This window comes from Haliotis asinina, chromosome 3 (genome assembly GCF_037392515.1).
Source record: "Haliotis asinina isolate JCU_RB_2024 chromosome 3, JCU_Hal_asi_v2, whole genome shotgun sequence".
NCBI classification, from domain to species: Eukaryota; Metazoa; Mollusca; class Gastropoda; order Lepetellida; family Haliotidae; genus Haliotis; species Haliotis asinina.
Genome location: NC_090282.1, coordinates 57,977,787 through 57,997,956, shown reverse-complemented (window position 1 = coordinate 57,997,956; position 20,170 = coordinate 57,977,787). Strand labels below are relative to the sequence as shown.

Sequence of the window (20,170 nt, the reverse complement as noted above, 5' to 3'; positions counted from 1 at the left end):
TCATTCAGTGCAGGTTCCGTCTGACTCTTGAGTAGACTACATCTAACACCTAACCAGCTTAAATACGTGAGTAGACTACACCCACACGTACCCAGCATAGACACGTGAGTAGACTACACCCCACACATATCCAATCTAGACTCGGGGTAGACTAAACCCCACACATACCCAGTCTAGACTCGGGGTAGACTACACCCCACACATACCCAGTCTAGAATCGGGGTAGACTACACGCCACTTATACCCAGCTTAGACTTGGGTGTAGACTACACCCACATGTATCCAGCATAGACTCGGCAGTAGACCCTGGATTGTAGACAGGAATTACACTACACCACTTACGTACCTAGGATTGTAGACCGGAATTACACTACACCACTTACGTACCCAGGATTGTAGACCGGAATTACCATTTTGTACCAATCTGTTCCAGTGTAATACATGTCATGTCGCTTATGGGGCTGGAGAAGGCTGCTACTTCAGGTTTGAGGATTGATATTTTTTCTCCGTTTGAACAAACACATCCGGTCTGCCACTACCAAATCGACTGTTCGAAAGCTGCCAGGGCTTCAGCCGCTTAAGTATACGGAAGGCGTATATCTGGTAATTATAATATACCGTATATAATACTCCAAAACAATTTCTTACACAACTCAGCAGTCAGTGGATGTAGTCTTAGGTCATCTATCATGGCGGTAAGACCCAGTTTCCCAGTGCAGGAGTTAATTGATAATAAGCATTTATTCTAGCAAAAGCTTGCATAAAAGTATTTAGGGTAAACAGAAGCAGTATTTAACATGGTATTGTTGTCTGGTTGTTTTCTGTGGATCGTTAAGCACACCAAAGATGCCTGCTGGAGAAACTGTTGATCCATCTGGCATATTCATGTATTTATCTCGGCTGTGTAATGAGTACCAATATTGGGTTTATGTATTGCTTGGTAAATGGACTTGCAGCCAAATTAAGAAACAAATAGTGGTCTTGACCACGTTATCATTCCAATTTATGTTCCACTATTTATGTGTCTCTCTGTCTGTCTGTCTGCCGGTCCGTCTGTCTCTGTATGTGTGAGTGTGCATCAAAGAGGGTGTGCGTTGCTTTGTGTGTGAGCGCGTTTGCTAGCGTGAGTGTATATGTGTGAGAGTGAGTTCTCTGTGTGTGAGTGTGAGCGATGTGTGTGTGAGCGTCGGTGCATGTGCGCCACTATGTCAGCATGTGGAGCTCAGCCTAACAGTAGCAAACGCTCTCGGACTACAAAAGAAGTACTTGGAGCTACTAGTGTTTCTACATCATAAAATACAGATGGTATACTATGACCGCAACTAACTTTACTGTCTGTACTATCTACAAATGGCTAGTGCTGCTCTTGCTCTACCTGATTCTTGTTAGTTACATACATATAAGAAATGACAACAAAAAAGCAAGAAAAGATCTACAAGGGTTAATATTTATTATACCAACAACCATTAATGAATATTTTATGGACATCTATCACAGATTTCAGCCAATATGTTATCAAATATTCCATCGAAATCTAAGCTTTTGGCACGACAATATGGATTAAAATGCATGTGGTGATGAAATGACCTCGAATCTCGAAAATACTGTTAAAATGAGGCGAAGATGACAGAGTATTTCGTTATAATGCGAAACATTGAGTTTTCGAATATTATGTACCTCAAGTTTGATACTTCCGATGGAATATAAATAAAACATATTCATTGTGAATATACATCATGCAACATGATATCATATTCAGACGGGAAAGCACCATCGTGAATTTCAGTAATTTTCGGAAATTTCCGAAAACATTGAAATTTCCGAAGATTTCCGAATGAGTATGAGATTTCTCAGTAATAGAAAGTTCGAAATCGAAACGAAAGTTTGAACAATCATCTGAGATGGGCAGATTGTGATAAGTGCTACATCAAAGTACTATCTAAACTAACTGGAGATGAAGAAGTGCGTTGCATCACTAAGCCCTAGGGTGAGCAATGCATAGACTAAGCTGTGAAACATAGCTAAAGAGCTTCGTGTGCCCCTGAAAGGAAGACCTGTCTGCATTTACACATGTTGTTTAATTGAAATCACTTTTGTTAAAATAAGCACACTTTTTATTCATTTCTGAATACCAACATGAAATGCGTTATCACTTTTATGTATGCCAGCATAGTGTAAAACACCAAACATTCGTTTTCAGAAAAAATGTTAAACAGAAACATATTGTATTGCAAAATCTACAGAAATATCCCACAAGAAAGTTACATATATGGAAGATTTCCTGAAAGATTTCCTTGATCATGTTCTAAAAAAAGAACCTAACTTGCGTAGTAACATAAAATTTGAATGAATCAGGTCTTGGTAAAATGTTGAAATACCACGCTACACAGGGTTACTTCCCTTGGGTAAGGCCATCGCTAATGTGGAGAAGCAGCATGTGCCTTCAGATAACAATAGAGAAGAACCAACTATACTGTCAAAAAACAAAATAAATAAATGTCTGTATAACATAATTTTCACATCACAATAAATATATCAAGCAACCGCAAATACAGAATAGCAAGTATATACTAATGAAAACACAAAAAGTAAAAGGCAAATGAAATTCAACCTCAACCTCCATTGTCTGATGAAAGAAAATGAAAAATGCCTTTCTGCGGCAGAGTGTTAACATCACGAAAAGGCCAAACCAATTAACTAATGTAACAATAAAAAGAAATTAAACCTAAGAAAACAAAACTGGAAAAAAGACAATTCGTGGGTCATATAACATCGTTATAAATAACTGTTCCTATAAATTATGGAGGTAAAACGTGTATTGCGAAATAAGATGAGAATTGTGTTAGTGGGGCATATTGCCTTTGCTGAGAGTTTGTTGGGCAAAGCGGACTGAAAAAGCAAGGTATGTATAGTGATTATTGCAGGCACAGTGTGAGGTTCTTGGTTTATTCAGTTTATGGATCAGTTCAGTTCATTCATTCACGCTTGTGCACCAACTGTAGCTGGTCCAGGGACGTTCTTCATCCAAGGAGGAGTTCCTTTGTGAAAATCAGCACTGTAGGTTGTAGAGCTATCGAACTTTGCGTGACTCGAGAAGGGAACTGCAGCAGGTTTGAAGCTGTTGGCTTTGGAGCCATGGCGGTTAATGAACTCACTCTGATGAGTTGTAATACCCTGAAAAGGTATAGGATTCGGGACAAAGGCTTCTTTTACTTTCCGTTGAGGAGGATTTGCTGCTTCTGACTTCTGAAAACTGTTGCTGTAGTTTGTTCCAAAGTCAATTTTCCCTTCGAACTTGAGTGCTCCAGATGACGTGGGTCTTTTAGAGGCCTGTCTCCCTGTAGTTTCCGGCTGTTTAAAGTACTCATTGTTTGTCGTTCTCAGATCCATCTGTCCCTCAGGACGGACATAAACATCTTGTCTCTTCACAGGTCGACTCCCTACCTGGTGATTACCGTAATCACGCCTTGCGGTGGTGGTACTCTCTATAGGAGCACTTGACCTTACTGTATTTTCAACTGGCTTAAGTGCTGATCTTTTGGGAGCAGTCGTTCCTGTGAAGTCTTGCATATTTGTTGTGACGCCATGGAATGGTACTTTTGGATGATTATATTCCTCCTTCTGTCTGGTTGTCTTTTGAGATAACTGATGTTCCTTATATGTATCCCTATAACCCGTGCTACCTATGAAAGGTTCCTGTGACTTTTGAACTGTGACCGTTGGTTTGAAATTCTGCCTCTGAGTCAAAGTATGTTTGGTGAAGTCTCTTGTGCTTGTCGTGTCACTGGCCATAGGTACTGTTGGAGACACATATTCTTGATTCTTCTTTACAGGTCGGGAGGCGATGTCATAGCTTTTAAAGTCAGCACCATAACTGGTTGAGCCCTCAAACTGACCATCACTCTTCATAACTCCGGATGACAAAGGTTTGGTAACAGTCTGTAGTCGTGGTGTGTCCTTAACTGTAAAGTTTATTCTGTTCGTTGTGTTGAAATCAAATCCTCCCTCGGGTGTTGTATAAGCCTGTCTCTCTTTGACCCACCTTGGCTCCACTTTATGTGCCTTAAAATCCTGTCTGGCTGTAGTTATACCCTCCAAAGGAACACCAGATGTGTAAGGCTCAACGCTGGGTCTGTAACTCTGCTGTTTAGGGGCACACACTCCTTTGTAGCTGTCACCAGTTGTTGTTGAACCAGAGAATTTCGTGACTGGGGCAACATACTCTGATTTTGCCTTCAGCTGTTTGGGCTGGATTTCGTGACCGACATAGGTATCACTGTAACCAGTTCTACCATCAAAAGGAATATGAAGCTTTGGAACATCGGTGGGTGGCTTGAAACTTTGCCTTGGTTCAATGCTTTTCTCAGTGAAGGCCATTCTATTGGTGGTATTGTCTTCCATCTTCACAGCTGGTGGTACATAGTCCTGGCTTTTCTTGACAGGCTCCCTTGGATGTACTTCATGGGATATAAAGTCAGCTTTATACCGCGTAGAACCTTCAAATTTACCCTTCATTTCCATAATATGGGATGACTCTGGTCGCTTGATGGTTTCTCTTGGCGATGCTTTCGAAGTAAACTGCTGCTGATTTATTGTGCTAAAGTCCATCGAGCCATCAGGCTTTCTGTAGGGTTCAGGAACAACAACTTTGCGTGGTTCAATCTTGTGTTCTTGGTAATCATTCCTGGCGGTGGTGGTTCCATCTAATGGAACATTTGATCGATAGGGTTCCCCACTGGGCTTATAACTCTTTTGCCTTGGAACAAAATCCCCCTTGAAACTGTCAGAAGTTGTTGTACTCCCATCAAATTTCACAGTTGGAGCTGTGTATGGAACCACTTTGTGAGGAACCTTTGGTGGTAGTTGATGTTGTGGATAGTCAAGTTGTTGACTAGAAGCTGTCGCCATAGGCACTGTTGGTCGCTGATAATGTTCCTTCTTGTTGAATACTTCACGAGGGGTAATGCCATAGCCCTTAAAATCAGATCCATAGCTTGAAACTGATTGAAACTGCCCCTTTATTTGCATTATATGTGCTGACTCTGGACGTTTGACTGGCTCCCTGACTGCTGCCTTTTCAGTGTAGTTGTCCCTGTTGGTAGTTCTGAAATTCATATCACCTTCTGGCTTCTTGTAAGGATCCTTCTGAATAGCTACTCTAGGCTCAACCTTATGTTCACAATAATCCATCTTGTTCGTAGTTTTATCATCTAAAGGAACTCCTGTTTGAAGAGGTGCGTTGCGTGGCTTATAACTTTCCCTTGGAGTGATTTCATGTTCGATGAATTCAGATCTGTTTGTGGACATTGTTTCAAATTTGCCTTCTGGTCTTACATACTGAGCCGGTTCTTTGATTCTTCTGGGCTCAATCTGATGCTCTCGGTAGTCCATTCTCGCTGTCGTCTGATCATCAAAAGGTACATTCGACCTTTGAACTGTATCAGTGGGTTTGAAACTCTCCCGTTGAGACAATGCATGTTCAGGGTAATCCAATCGATTGGATGTGGTGCTTTCCATTACACCTTCAGGCTTGATGTATGGTTGGGCCTCCCGTTTACCTCTTGGCTCTATATTGTGCTCAGGGTAATCTTCACGAGTAGTGGTCTTATCATCAAACGGATCATCAGACTTCTGGACAGAATTAACGGGCTTATAACTCACTCTTTGAGAAATGGCATGCTCGGGGTAATCACACCTGTTAGTTGTTGAGCCTTCCATCTTCCCCTCAGGCTTTACGTACTCTTGTGGAAGCCGTTTGACCCGTGTCTGAATTTCATGTTCTGGATAATCAGCCCGATTGGTGGTGTTGCCATCAAATGGTACATCAGTATGTAGAGCTGTGGTCGCAGGCTTGAAACTTTCACGTGGAGTGAGTTCATGTTGTGGAAAGTCCGATCGGTTGGTGGTGATGCTCTCCATTTCTCCATCTGGTTTCACATACTTCAAAGGCTCCCTCCTTTGTCTTGGCTCAATCTGATGCTCTGGATAGTCCATTCTCGCTGTCGTCTGATCATCAAAAGGTACATTCGACCTTTGAACTGTATCAGTGGGTTTGAAACTCTCCCGTTGAGACAATGCATGTTCAGGGTAATCCAATCGATTGGATGTGGTGCTTTCCATTACACCTTCGGGTTTGATGTATGGTTGGGCCTCCCGTTTACCTCTTGGCTCTATATTGTGCTCAGGGTAATCTTCACGAGTAGTGGTCTTATCATCAAAAGGATCATCAGACTTCTGGACAGAATTAACGGGCTTATAACTCACTCTTTGAGAAATGGCATGCTCGGGGTAATCACACCTGTTAGTTGTTGAGCCTTCCATCTTCCCCTCAGGCTTTACGTACTCTTGTGGAAGCCGTTTGACCCGTGTCTGAATTTCATGTTCTGGATAATCAGCCCGATTGGTGGTGTTGCCATCAAATGGTACATCAGTATGTAGAGCTGTGGTCGCAGGCTTGAAACTTTCACGTGGAGTGAGTTCATGTTGTGGAAAGTCCGATCGGTTGGTGGTGATGCTCTCCATTTCTCCATCTGGTTTCACATACTTCAAAGGCTCCCTCCTTTGTCTTGGCTCAATCTGATGCTCTGGATAGTCCATTCTCGCTGTCGTCTGATCATCAAAAGGTACATTCGACCTTTGAACTGTATCAGTGGGTTTGAAACTCTCCCGTTGAGACAATGCATGTTCAGGGTAATCCAATCGATTGGATGTGGTGCTTTCCATTACACCTTCGGGTTTGATGTATGGTTGGGCCTCCCGTTTACCTCTTGGCTCTATATTGTGCTCAGGGTAATCTTCACGAGTAGTGGTCTTATCATCAAAAGGATCATCAGACTTCTGGACAGAATTAACGGGCTTATAACTCACTCTTTGAGAAATGGCATGCTCGGGGTAATCACACCTGTTAGTTGTTGAGCCTTCCATCTTCCCCTCAGGCTTTACGTACTCTTGTGGAAGCCGTTTGACCCGTGTCTGAATTTCATGTTCTGGATAATCAGCCCGATTGGTGGTGTTGCCATCAAATGGTACATCAGTATGTAGAGCTGTGGTCGCAGGCTTGAAACTTTCACGTGGAGTGAGTTCATGTTGTGGAAAGTCCGATCGGTTGGTGGTGATGCTCTCCATTTCTCCATCTGGTTTCACATACTTCAAAGGCTCCCTCCTTTGTCTTGGCTCAATCTGATGCTCTGGATAGTCCATTCTCGCTGTCGTCTGATCATCAAAAGGTACATTCGACCTTTGAACTGTATCAGTGGGTTTGAAACTCTCCCGTTGAGACAATGCATGTTCAGGGTAATCCAATCGATTGGATGTGGTGCTTTCCATTACACCTTCGGGTTTGATGTATGGTTGGGCCTCCCGTTTACCTCTTGGCTCTATATTGTGCTCAGGGTAATCTTCACGAGTAGTGGTCTTATCATCAAAAGGATCATCAGACTTCTGGACAGAATTAACGGGCTTATAACTCACTCTTTGAGAAATGGCATGCTCGGGGTAATCACACCTGTTAGTTGTTGAGCCTTCCATCTTCCCCTCAGGCTTTACGTACTCTTGTGGAAGCCGTTTGACCCGTGTCTGAATTTCATGTTCTGGATAATCAGCCCGATTGGTGGTGTTGCCATCAAATGGTACATCAGTATGTAGAGCTGTGGTCGCAGGCTTGAAACTTTCACGTGGAGTGAGTTCATGTTGTGGAAAGTCCGATCGGTTGGTGGTGATGCTCTCCATTTCTCCATCTGGTTTCACATACTTCAAAGGCTCCCTCCTTTGTCTTGGCTCAATCTGATGCTCTGGATAGTCCACTCTTGCTGTTGTTTGATCGTCAAAGGGCACAGTGGATTTTTGTACTGTGTCAATAGGTCTGAAACTTTCTCGAGGTGAAAGTGCATGTTCAGGATAGTCCAAACGGTTGGATGTGTTACTATCCATCACACCTTCTGGCTTCATATATTGTACTTGCTCCCTCCTCCTTCGAGGCTCAATCACGTGTTCAGGATAATCCTGTCTCGTTGTAGTTTTATCATCAAAGGGATCATCAGATCTCTGCACAGAGTTCACTGGCTTAAAACTTTGCCTGGGTGTAATTTCATGCTGAGGAAATTCTGAACGATTGGTTGTAGCTACTTCCATTTTTCCTTCTGGTCTGATGTACTGCCGTAGTTGTCGCACTTGCCTTGGCTCAATCTGATGTTCAGGGAAGTCTGATCTGTAGGTGAATGATTAATTAAGTTATCGATGAAACAATCATCGAGGCCTGTATGTCGTGACATTTATGATAAGTATCATTAGCATACAAACCATATGCCTATATGTGTGTTTAAAATATCTGAAATGGCAATATGTTTTTGTTACATAATACAACGTATTTGCTTTCACAGCCATGCCTTAGTATCACATGCTATTTGCTGAGAACATCTGATGTCACCAAATATACAGCAAGATCAACAGAGATTATAACATGTCCTAATATCTATACTGCTTTCTAAAATCTTGACCAGATCCAATCCTTACTAACCTGGCTGTTGTCTTATCTTCAAATGGATCATCAGACTTCAGGACAGTATTTGCAGGCTTGAAGCTCTGTCTTGGTGTAAGCTGGTGTTCAGGATATTCCAGTCTATTTGTGGACAAACATTCCATCTTTCCTTCAGGCTTCACATACTTCTCTGGTGCTCTTCTTTGCCGAGGCTCAATGATGTGTTCAGGAAAGTCCTGTCTAGCTGTTGTCCTATCTTCAAAGGGATCAGTTGACTGCTGAACTGAATTCGTGGGTTTATAACTCTGACGAGTGGGAAGTGCATGTTCAGGATAGTCCAAACGGTTGGATGTGTTACTATCCATCACACCTTCTGGCTTCACATAAGGTACCTGCTCCCTCTTCTTTCGAGGTTCAATCGTGTGTTCAGGATAATCCTGTCTCGTTGTAGTTTTATCATCAAAGGGATCTTCAGATCTCTGCACAGAATTCTCTGGCTTAAAACTTTGCCTGGGTGTAATTTCATGTTGAGGGAATTCTGAGCGATTAGTGGTATCCCCGTCCATTTTCCCTTCTGGTTTGACGTATTGCTGAGGCTGTCGCCTCTGTCTTGGCTCAATCTGATGTTCAAGGAAGTCTGATCTGAATGTGAACGATTAGTCGAGTTATGTACGACAATAACATTTTTTTCAATGGTCCTTTGGAGTATTACAATCTACACCTGCAGCTCAAACACCCATTGGTTTTTTCAGAAAGTGTTTTCACAATGTGAACCACCAATCAGAGTAAATATAAGAGTGCAAAGTTACCGGGTAAGCAGGTGACTTTTGACACATTGTATCTGCTTGGGAAAACACTACATATCATAACAAATGCAAAAAGCGATGAACGTCATTCATTACTGTTGAACAGATATCGTTTCAAACAGAAATCATCAAATTTCTCAAATAGTTTCATCCACTTCCAATCTTAACGGTATTGGGGCTTAATATCCCAATCATCTTCCTTCCTTACTAACCTGGCTGTTGTCTTATCTTCAAATGGATCATCAGACTTCAGGACAGTATTTGCAGGCTTGAAGCTCTGTCTTGGTGTAAGCTGGTGTTCAGGATATTCCAGTCTATTTGTGGACAAACATTCCATCTTTCCTTCAGGCTTCACATACTTCTCTGGTGCTCTTCTTTGCCGAGGCTCAATGATGTGTTCAGGAAAGTCCTGTCTAGCTGTTGTCCTATCTTCAAAGGGATCAGTTGACTGCTGAACTGAATTCGTGGGTTTATAACTCTGACGAGTGGGAAGTGCATGTTCAGGATAGTCCAAACGGTTGGATGTGTTACTATCCATCACACCTTCTGGCTTCACATAAGGTACCTGCTCCCTCTTCTTTCGAGGTTCAATCGTGTGTTCAGGATAATCCTGTCTCGTTGTAGTTTTATCATCAAAGGGATCATCAGATCTCTGCACAGAGTTCACTGGCTTAAAACTTTGCCTGGGTGTGAGTTCATGTTGAGGGAATTCTGAGCGATTAGTGGTATCCCCGTCCATTTTCCCTTCTGGTTTGACGTATTGCTGAGGCTGTCGCCTCTGTCTTGGCTCAATCTGATGTTCAGGGAAGTCTGATCTGAAGGGAGAACAGTTCTCCAAATGAACAATGAACTCTGGATACTATATGTTAACCTATTATCTTCATATCTATTTTCAATCTGATTTCAGAATATGTTTTTAAACAGAAAAAACCCAATGACATGAACAAGACACTTGACCAGAGTATATGCGTTAAATTATCAATTATATCAGTTGTAACATCTGTAAAAACCCAAATACATTGACTGCAACTGCTAAACTTCAGTTCAGTGTCTCATCACGTTTAGACTGTACTAACCTGGCTGTAGTTTTATCTTCAAATGGATCATCTGATTTCACAGCGGCATTTACAGGTTTGAAACTCTGTCTTGGAGTAAGCTCATGCTCAGGATACTCCGAATGGTTTGTAGATATACCCTCCATCGTGCCTTCAGGCTTCACATATTGTTCCCTGAGTCTTCTTTGCCTAGGTTCAACCTTATGTTCAGGATAATCTTTTCTAGATGTCGTTGTGTCATCTAATGGTTCCTCAGATCGTTGTACAGTGTTTGAAGGCTTATAACTCTTTCGTGGTGATAATTCATGTTCAGGATAATCCAACTGATTTGATGTGTTCTTCTCCATGACTCCTTCTGGTCTCACATACCGTTGAGGTTGACGTCTCTCTCTAGGCTCAATTTTGTGCTCAGGAAATTCTTGCCTGTTAAGGGAATCACAAAACAGCTCTACAGGAATACAACTGGTCATGCAACTAAAACTAAAATTATATGAGAGGAGTTCTAATTATATACAAAATACACGTAATAACAAACACTATGGAATAACTACCACTACATTTCAAACTCTTAACTAAAATATTTTGTGTCCATATGTTCTTGGGAAAACTGATAATACTGACCTAGAGGTAGTGTTATCATTGAACGGATCATCCGACTTGTAAACATTATGAGCAGGCTTGAAGCTTTGCCTTTGTGTGATTTGATGTTCTGGGAACTCAGCCCGGTTTGTTGATATACCGTCCATGATACCTTCTGGTTTGACATACTTATTGTATTCTCTGCGTTTCCTTGGTTCCACATCATATTCAGGAAAGTCTTGCCGAGTGGTGGTCTTATCTTCAAATCGATCAGTAGATTGATGGACAGTGTTAGCAGGTTTAAAACTCTGTCTCTTTTGCAGTTCATGTTCAGGAAATTCTGATCTGGTGGTCGAGACACCCTCCATCTTCCCTTCTGGTCTGGCATACTTCTGCTGTTCCCTTCTTTTCCTTGGTTCAACGGCATGTTCTGGATAGTCTTGCCTAGCAGTTGTGGTACAATAAAATGGGTCCTCAGACTTCAGAACGCTGTTTGCAGGTTTGTAGCTCTTTCTAGGTGAGATTTCGTACAGCGGGAAAGCAGACTTCGTTGTAGTGGTACCATCCATCTTGCCTTCAGGTTGAACATACTGCCTTGGCTGTCTCTTTTGGCGTGGAGTGATTGTATGTTCAGGATAATCCGACTTTGACGTTGTTTGCTTCTCAAATGGATCCTCTGACCTCTGAACAATGTGTGAAGGTTTGTAGCTTTGCCGCGGGGTTATCTCGTGCTCAGGAAACTCAGCTTTACTAGTCGATACACCTTCCATTTTGTCAACAGGTTTAACATAAAATTGAACATCCCGTCGTTTCCGTGGTTCTACTGCATGCTCTGGAAAATCACGTCTCGATGTAGTTTTATCATCAAATGGGTCCTCCGATTTCTGAAAGGTACTGGTTGGTTTATAACTCTTCCTCGGAGAAATTGTATGTTCAGGAAAATCAAGACGGTTGGATGTATTGCCTTCCATTGTTCCTTCTGGTTTGACATATTGCTGAACCTCTCGCTTTCTCCGCGGTTCAATCTGATGCTCTGGATACTCTTTTCGGTTTGTTGTGCTGCCATCAAAAGGATCTTCAGATTTTAGTGCAGCGTTCACCGGTTTGTAACTCTGCCGTGGCTGTAAAGGATGCTCAGGAAATTCTGTTTTGGTAGTAGAAGCTCCATCCATTTTCCCATCTGGTTTCACATACTGCTGAGGTTCCCACCTCTTTCTAGGTTCTACTGGGTGCTCAGGATACTCCGATCGAGTCACAGTTTTGCTGTCGAAAGGGTCTTTCGAACTGAGAACAGCATTTGCTGGTTTAAAACTTTGCCTTGGCGTCAGTTCATGTTCAGGATAGTTCAGACGATTGATGGTATCTCCTTCCATGCGACCTTCTGGTTTCTGGTATGCCTGAGTTTGTCGCTTTTGACGGGGCTCTATCTTGTGCTCTGGATAATCAGATCTAGAGGTAGTCTTGCTTTCAAGTGGTGCATCAGATCTGTATGGGTCAGAATTCGGTTTATAGCTCTTTTGTTTCGGCAAATAGCTTCCCTTAAAATCATCTTTAGCTGTTGATGATCCTATGAAGGGATCTTTCGGAGGATTCCATAAAGCTCGTTCTCTGGGCTTCCGTTCAGGCAGCTCCCATTCAGGGTAGTCTTGTCTGGGGTTAGAAAATAGACACAGTATTTAGAACTATGCATCACTGAACCTGACCTGTCAACTAATCTGTAACATGATACGCGTTTACTTTAAGGTACAATTAATTCACAAAATAAGGTTGCAATGATCATACCGCCCGACACACATGGTATGATATTTTCAATTGGCATGACTATGCTGTAAAGCGAAATCCACTATACCGCATTCAAAGAACAGTATTAAAACAATTAGGAATTATTGTTCACCATGAAATGCCTGAAATGTTATAATTCATTGATAAGCCCGTTTTATGAACTTGGAAAATAATTAACACAACCCCCTTCTTTACGTTCAGGTATCTTTCGGAAATGTTTACAGAAAACGTTGATATTATGTTCATAAGAGTGTAAGATGTCATCAAGAGCAACCGGAAATGGACGTTGTGACAAAACAACACGAACATCAAAACGAAATTATCGACTGTGGGTTTTTTGCTTATTGTTTGTTGATGCATCAATATTCCAGCTGTGTAATCGTGACGTGTAAACAAGAGTCCTAATCATGTAAAAAGTGACTGATATTGTGACGAACCGAGTCTGACTCTGAGATCCATTTGATGGCCTTCTATGACCAGAATAGGCTGGTGTGAGCATGGGTTGTAAACTGGTATAATGTCCCTCTCATACAATATTTAAAAGCAATGAAGTAACCATATGTGGCGCACGGTATGTCATATGTCTCCATTCATATTAGTCCGGCAGACTGGATCTGCGTTGCGTGCGGCATTACTTGCCTGACCATAACAGTTGATAGGTTGTTACTTCACATAAATCTCAAAGGTGACCAAGGGACATTATCATAAATAACTAACACTATTTACCTACTGCAGCGTGCAGGAGGCACCCACTGCTAATATATTATTCAACCGAAGTATTGTAACAGTCTGTACCGTTAGAGGCACCATTAGAGGTTACAATGTGTTCTTGACCACATCAAAATTAAACTTTACAGACAAGGTTCATTTTGTCTAATGTTAGTGTGGTCTTGTTATTCTAAGTTTGCGTTCTCTTACACATAGAAAATAGATGAAACAAATATATACCCCGTACATCTAAGCTGAGTCTGTCAGAAACACTGCGACCAGGGCCATTACTAGGTTCATTACATCCTCATCAAGTGCAACTGTTTTGTATTATTTGTTTCATTTATATCAAATGGCACACACATAGGAGTCACGCACATCACATGACACCACACACACACACAGATAGGTGCCACGCACATCACATGACACCACACACACACACAGATAGGTGTCCCTCACATCACATGACAACACGCACACATAGGAATCACGCACGTCACATGACAACACATCCACGACTGAGGGGTGCGCAACTATCCTCAAGTGTGTTGCGTCCTACCGTCACCTGCCCGTGAGAGAGTCACGGCTTCGAAATATCTTACTTATTGATGACTACAACACTAAGCAAATTAATTCAACCACTGTTAAACTATAACCAAGGTTTGTGATTCGATTGGCCACAGGCTACATCTCATCCGAATTATCCCCAAAGCCACCTGTACGTTTAGAATCACACATTAGGCAGCGTCCCTGCAGCCCATGAGCCCCCGGGGCGTGACTGCTCTACCCCTCTTACCCGGTAGTTGTCTTGGTCTCCATGTTCGCGTCCACCCTCACAGGCTCGTAGGTGGGTTTGTAACTCTCCCGTGCGGGAATCGGGTGGGTGGGGTACCGCTTAGAGTACTCGGACAGAAACGGTGCGTTGTCGTCAACATCGATTATACCATTTTGTCTGAAACATCAAATGATACGTTTAACTGTATGTCGTTGAGATGCTAGTTCATCATGAGAAAGAAGCACTCACAGTAATATTCTGTAGCGTGCTGATCGAACATAGCCAGTCCAAGGTCTCTACAAGCTGTTCACACGACGTTGTTACCAGTTACTGAGTAATAACTAGCTACCTCACCCTCCGCACGAATAATGACCAGAACATGAACATGTAAACATGAATACATAACGTATTGAAATATGCAGCATCGGCATTTCTTTATGTCTATTCACGGTTATGATAGTCGGTCTGAAAAACACAATCCAGTCGACTCATTGAAAAAAGGCTTGTTCTAACAATATTTAACAGTTAATGATGACAATGGTAGTTACCCAACGAGAATAATAACACCCTCGTATGTCAAGGAGCTGTATTCTAAACGGCTGCGCCATTTGTATTTTGTTCAGGTAGGTGTTGGTAGCAACAGCACTACATAAGCCACCTGTCGTGGGCATAAACAGCTAAGTGCCACAACTGCCAAGTGTATTATATTGTGTAGGCTACAGCTTATTCTGTCACACATGCACAACAGACCGGCTGAAACACGAAGCCGACTCTCTGTACAAGTTTGAATTGCAAAGCATTCGATTTCATTGGCATACGAGGTCTTGTCATGAAATTGATTTCTTCCTACCCAGAGCATAAAATATTCATTTTTATTAAGGCGATAGTTGTCAACGGCCATGAATGGATGAAACATAATTAAAATTAACCAATATGTTGTGCTATACCTTGTGTCAATCATTGTTTGAAATACACGAGCACAGGTGCGTGTCGAAGCATGACAGTGGGTTTATAATGACCTTAGCCCAATGTTCCGCGACGTCATACTATATGCACAGCGTATATTTCCTCAAAACAATGCTTTGGTATATCAAGAACAACAACAACAACAATGACAACACTATGCATCATCGTTGTATTCGTCGTTGCTCAAGCTGTTTGTCATATTATGTCAGTTAATTAATATTACAAGTGTGCTTACTCTGACTGTGAATATAACTCTCAGTTATGACCTCTATTAGCTGTATTTCACGTTTATGACGTCCTTTGAGACGAAGGGCTACAAGTGGCCTTCAATTATTTACAACCTGTCATTACGTGCCATCTGTGTAGTGTAGTATATCACACGCAAGCCGAATTTACATGGTATATCTACTGAAGTAGCGTCCCTAGATACCAGACTAGTGTAGAACATGTTATTGACTTTGCTCTTGGTTACACGACCAGCAGTAATTTCTGGGCGTGAAAACAGATAGAGATACGTTCATTGCAGGTGCATGGAATTCACGAGGTGTGTCGGTTATGTTTTAATGATAATTTGGACGTGAGATTCTATCTATATCTGTGAGTCACTCGGTTCATCACTAAATAAGTCTGGATTGATCTCGGAATATTTTTTTAAAATATGCAGTTTTTTTCCCTATTGTACTTTTCAAGTAGAAACTTTCTTAATATTCTTTTTACTGTGGTAACATATTTACAATGAAAAAACAAGGTATTTCCACATTTCCCTATGTAAAGCATGGTAAAAAGATAACAGTGGTAAATGTGCATCCCGTTGTATTCAAGAACATCTTAGGAACCTCAAGTAACAAGCAGCTGTGTTCGGCCATCGAAATGCATATAAATATGCACCATGCCTGGTGTACATGCATTCAGAGACACATCCGGCATCATGCGAAATGCATGGGGAGGTATACCCCCAGTGAACGCGTTCATGTGTACGGAAATAGAGCCGGTTGCACGTAAGCATGTATACAGAGGCACATCCAACTCTATGTAAGCACGTGCACAGGGATACGCCACGCTCAGTGCAAGTATGTATACGAACATACACCCAACTCCATGTAAACATACGGTGAAACTCCCACTCCATGTGATGATGTAAACGGAGATACACACTCACACGCGCATATATACGTAAATATACCCCTCTTCTGGGTGTAAGCATGTATACGGGGATATATGCCACTCCATGTAAGCATGTAAACGGAGATACACCCCTTTCTATGTAAGCATGTTTTGGAGATACACCTCTCTCTATGAAAGCATGAATACGGGGATACAACCAACTCCATGTAAGCATACGGTGAAACTCCCACTCCATGTAAGCATGTAAACGGAGATACACCGGTACCCCTTTCTATGTAAGCATGTTTTGGAGATACACCTCTCTCTATGAAAGCATGAATACGGGGATACAACCAACTCCATGTAAGCATACGGTGAAACTCCCACTCCATGTAAGCATGTAAACGGAGATACACCGGTACCCCTTTCTATGTAAGCATGTTTTGGAGATACACCTCTCTCTATGAAAGCATGAATACGGGGATACAACCAACTCCATGTAAGCGTACGGTGAAACTCCCACTCCATGTAAGCATGTAAACGGAGATACATCCCTTTCTATGTAAGCCTGTTTTGGGGATACACCTCTCTCTATGACAGCATGAATTACGGGGATACATCAGACTTTATGTAAGCATGTATACGGAGCTACACCCCTGTAAGTGTAAATATATATACGGGGATACATCTCCATGTAACCATATAATGATATACGCCCAACTCCATATAAGAATATACTGAGGTACACCCCTAAGGAGATACGCCCTTATCTATATAATCATGTTTACCGCGAAACGCTCCATTCCATGCAAGTATATACAGAGATACACCCAATGCACACAGGCATGTATTCGGAAATACAACCTACAACTCCCTCGTGCGATCTTGGTCGATTCTAAACATATTAATCAAAATATACACTGAAAAGATTACGCAGTCAGATCATGTCATGAGGTAACATCCCGCCAAACAAATGTTACTCAAACCATGCACTTGGCTATAAAAGTCAATCGCGGGTTACTGGCGCATTACACCCCACAATCCGCCTTTAAGGAATCGAATCTTGACCAGATAAACCCCTGATCAACAGGAAGAGCACGGGCGAGCGAACGACCCAGTTCTCATTAGTCGGGTGGTCAAGCTCGTTCGGTTGATACATGCCACTGTATCTGACCAGCGTAGATCGATGTTCATGATGTCAAACACTATAATATCTACATACAGCTTGAAAATTACGACGTTCGGCCTTAGGCGACAAACAAACAAATCTGTCATGTCGGGCTATACTAACATACTAAGACGTGGAAAGTTCGCCGCTTATCAAGTTACAGTTCCACTCTTGTTGTTATTGCGTTTGCGTACTGTAAATATACATGTATACTGTATACAGGTCTTATTTTTTTCAAACTCACCAATTCTGACATTGCGTACAAAGACTGTGAGGAACAGACGACCAAGCGACGCTACTTCCTCGTTGCGACAATCATTACTACGGCATAGGTGGTGGTGTGACGTCATAAACAAAGGAACCCTATAATTGTGACGTCATTTCACATAATTCATGACGAACGTCGCGTATACAGCTTTATCTACGATTCGTTCATTTAGTTATGGTTTTAACAATATTTGTTCAATAACTGCTCAATAAAACTATTTCATCCTCTGATCACATGTCTATGAGATCAGACGTAAATACATCTAATCGATTTGCTTTTTGATATGTCTGTATTTAATTTTGCATATCAATAAAGTGACTGCCTTGTGAGGAGGTTTTCAAGGTACTTCTCGAGGCACAGAATAATAATAACATGCCTATACTAGTGGGGTATGTTATTGTGAAAAAACAGACTCAAGGATTTGACAAAAGTCGTGAAATCGCTGTATCAGTTTGACGGAAGAATTAACTGCACTGAAGAGTGAATTGTGTGAGTATGGTTTTACACCGCTTTTAGCAATATTCCAGCAAATATCACGGCAAGGGACACCAGAAATGGCATCACACATTGTACCCATGTAGGGAATGGAACCCGGGTCTTCGGCGTGATTGCGAACGCCTTTACCACTAGGCTACCCCACAGCACTGTAGAACAGATAATAGATAAGATATATAACTCATAGTATTAGGGCTATTTTCATAGTGACACATACGTTATTATAACAATAATTTAGGCATGGTAATAGCGCCTTCATCCGGAAAACTGCTCAAAGGCGCTTAGTCATATGCGAAGATAATGATCTTATATTCACTTATTCCAGTCATTCTGAAAAGGGGGGCCTGTTCTCTCCAGTATGGTGGTTGTGAATATCCATTATCAAACGTTTCTTCAATGTAACAAGTAAATACCAGCATGATAAGTAAAATGTATGTGACATGTAAACCTGAACTATGTTGTAGGAAATGTGAAACTTATGTTTACATTGAGACGCTTAATTATAAGTCCAGAAACAGGTACTAGCTGTTTGAACATGAGAAATATCTACCAAACACTTCTGACAGCAATTTCATCTGGTGTGTGTTAAATGAAGCTTTCGGCACGACACAAATCCCATGTCACCTGTCGTCTGCCACATTAGCTTACCCGCGCACTGGGAGCATTTGTGAGCGTGTTTGTCGCTTCCATATGGGTTATTTGACAACACTGAGAATCTCCTGAATGGCTTGTAAAGGTAACATTCATAAGACATACTGACGATAGTATACTTCAGCATTGAAGCGAAGAGGCCATTTGCACACGACCCCATTTTCCTTTGTTGTGCAGACGACATTAACATTACCAGATAGAGCGCCTCTCCCTACACCACATAAATGTACTAACGATAATTGAGGCTTACCTTCTCGCCATTTTGGCCCTTTCTTAAATCCCACTTATGTAACAAGCCTGATCAACACATCGCAAGTCCGAGCACTGCGGCGAAGGTATTGCGGCGGGACGCCACTGAGTCGTTGCTAGGCAAGCGTCGTCTGCGTGTTTAGACTTCCTTCCTTAGCAACGGTGGGAAGATATGTTGTGAGCGTAACGAGTGCACTGTAAAATCGACCGACAAATCTATTTCGCTCTTCTTCAATTATTTCCACACAGAAGTCATAACAACACAATGGTACTTCATTTGTGTTCGAGTCTCGACCATGGACGCTGGTCAGAAGTGTTCTATTCAGGATGTAATTGCCAGGTCGAGTGAACACTAAATGAAGCATGTGTTATATGTCAATAATGTTCTTGTCACGCATTATCAACTTGTCGCTGGTGTCCAGCGGCTTTATCGGTCTTTAGGAAGACGTTTAGTCCAGCATGTTTAAGGGGTGCTTCTTTTGCCTAAACTATCCTAAGCTACTGTATAAGTTTGACTGTTAAAATAAATTTCATAAAATACACAATAATGTATACAATATGTGGGTGGTTCAGGCCGCCTGTCACATTATTACTGCCGTAAATTTCTTTCCCATTTTTATTTTTTATTTTTTCCCCATTTAGATATCATTTTTATTATACAGATTTAATTATTGTTTCATTTGTTGGCACATTGTATCTATTAACAGTTTTTCATTCTATGTAGCGTTTGGTGGTGGTAATGTGAGAGTGTGTGCGTGTTTGTGTGCGTACGAGTGTGTCTTGTCAGTTTTAGGATCCCTTTATTGGGCTGACTGTCGTGGTTTTGTTATTGTTTCCTGTCATTGAATTACGACTAGTCAAATATTGTTTGTTACAGCGAATTTATTATAACATTAAGATGTACAATGCCAAAAGCCACATGGATTAGCGCATTACACCCAACGTCGTATGACACCAAACGTAGTCACGACATACAGATGTCCCCTGGACATCTAGTACATTTAACACTGATTTAACCCCAACGGATATCGGGTATTTACGAACCTCTAGTACTGAGTTTTATCCAGATTATCTACAACCACAAC

At 41.7% G+C, this 20,170-nt stretch overlaps 1 protein-coding gene across 1 annotated transcript; it reads right to left on the bottom strand.

Annotated features, from left to right (window-relative positions):
* Positions 1-1,427: 1,427 nt before the first annotated feature.
* On the bottom strand, positions 1,428-19,097 carry LOC137278226 (uncharacterized). The gene is made up of 7 exons (XM_067810445.1): positions 19,087-19,097; positions 14,206-14,361; positions 10,959-12,566; positions 10,359-10,760; positions 9,495-10,097; positions 8,516-9,118; positions 1,428-8,206 (listed from the first exon to the last, which is right to left on the bottom strand). Exons 1-7 carry the CDS (start codon positions 19,095-19,097, stop codon positions 2,980-2,982), a joined length of 8,610 nt encoding a protein of 2,869 aa, XP_067666546.1. The 3' UTR covers positions 1,428-2,979.
* Between the last annotated feature and the right edge of the window lie 1,073 nt (positions 19,098-20,170).

Coding starts and splice junctions, on each gene's coding strand:
- LOC137278226 (XM_067810445.1), bottom strand. Junction 12,567..14,205: donor GAGACCAAGACAACTACCGG/GTAAGAGGGGTA, acceptor TTCTAACCCCAG/ACAAGACTACCCTGAATGGG. Junction 10,098..10,358: donor GAAGATAAAACTACAGCCAG/GTTAGTACAGTC, acceptor TTCTCCCTTCAG/ATCAGACTTCCCTGAACATC.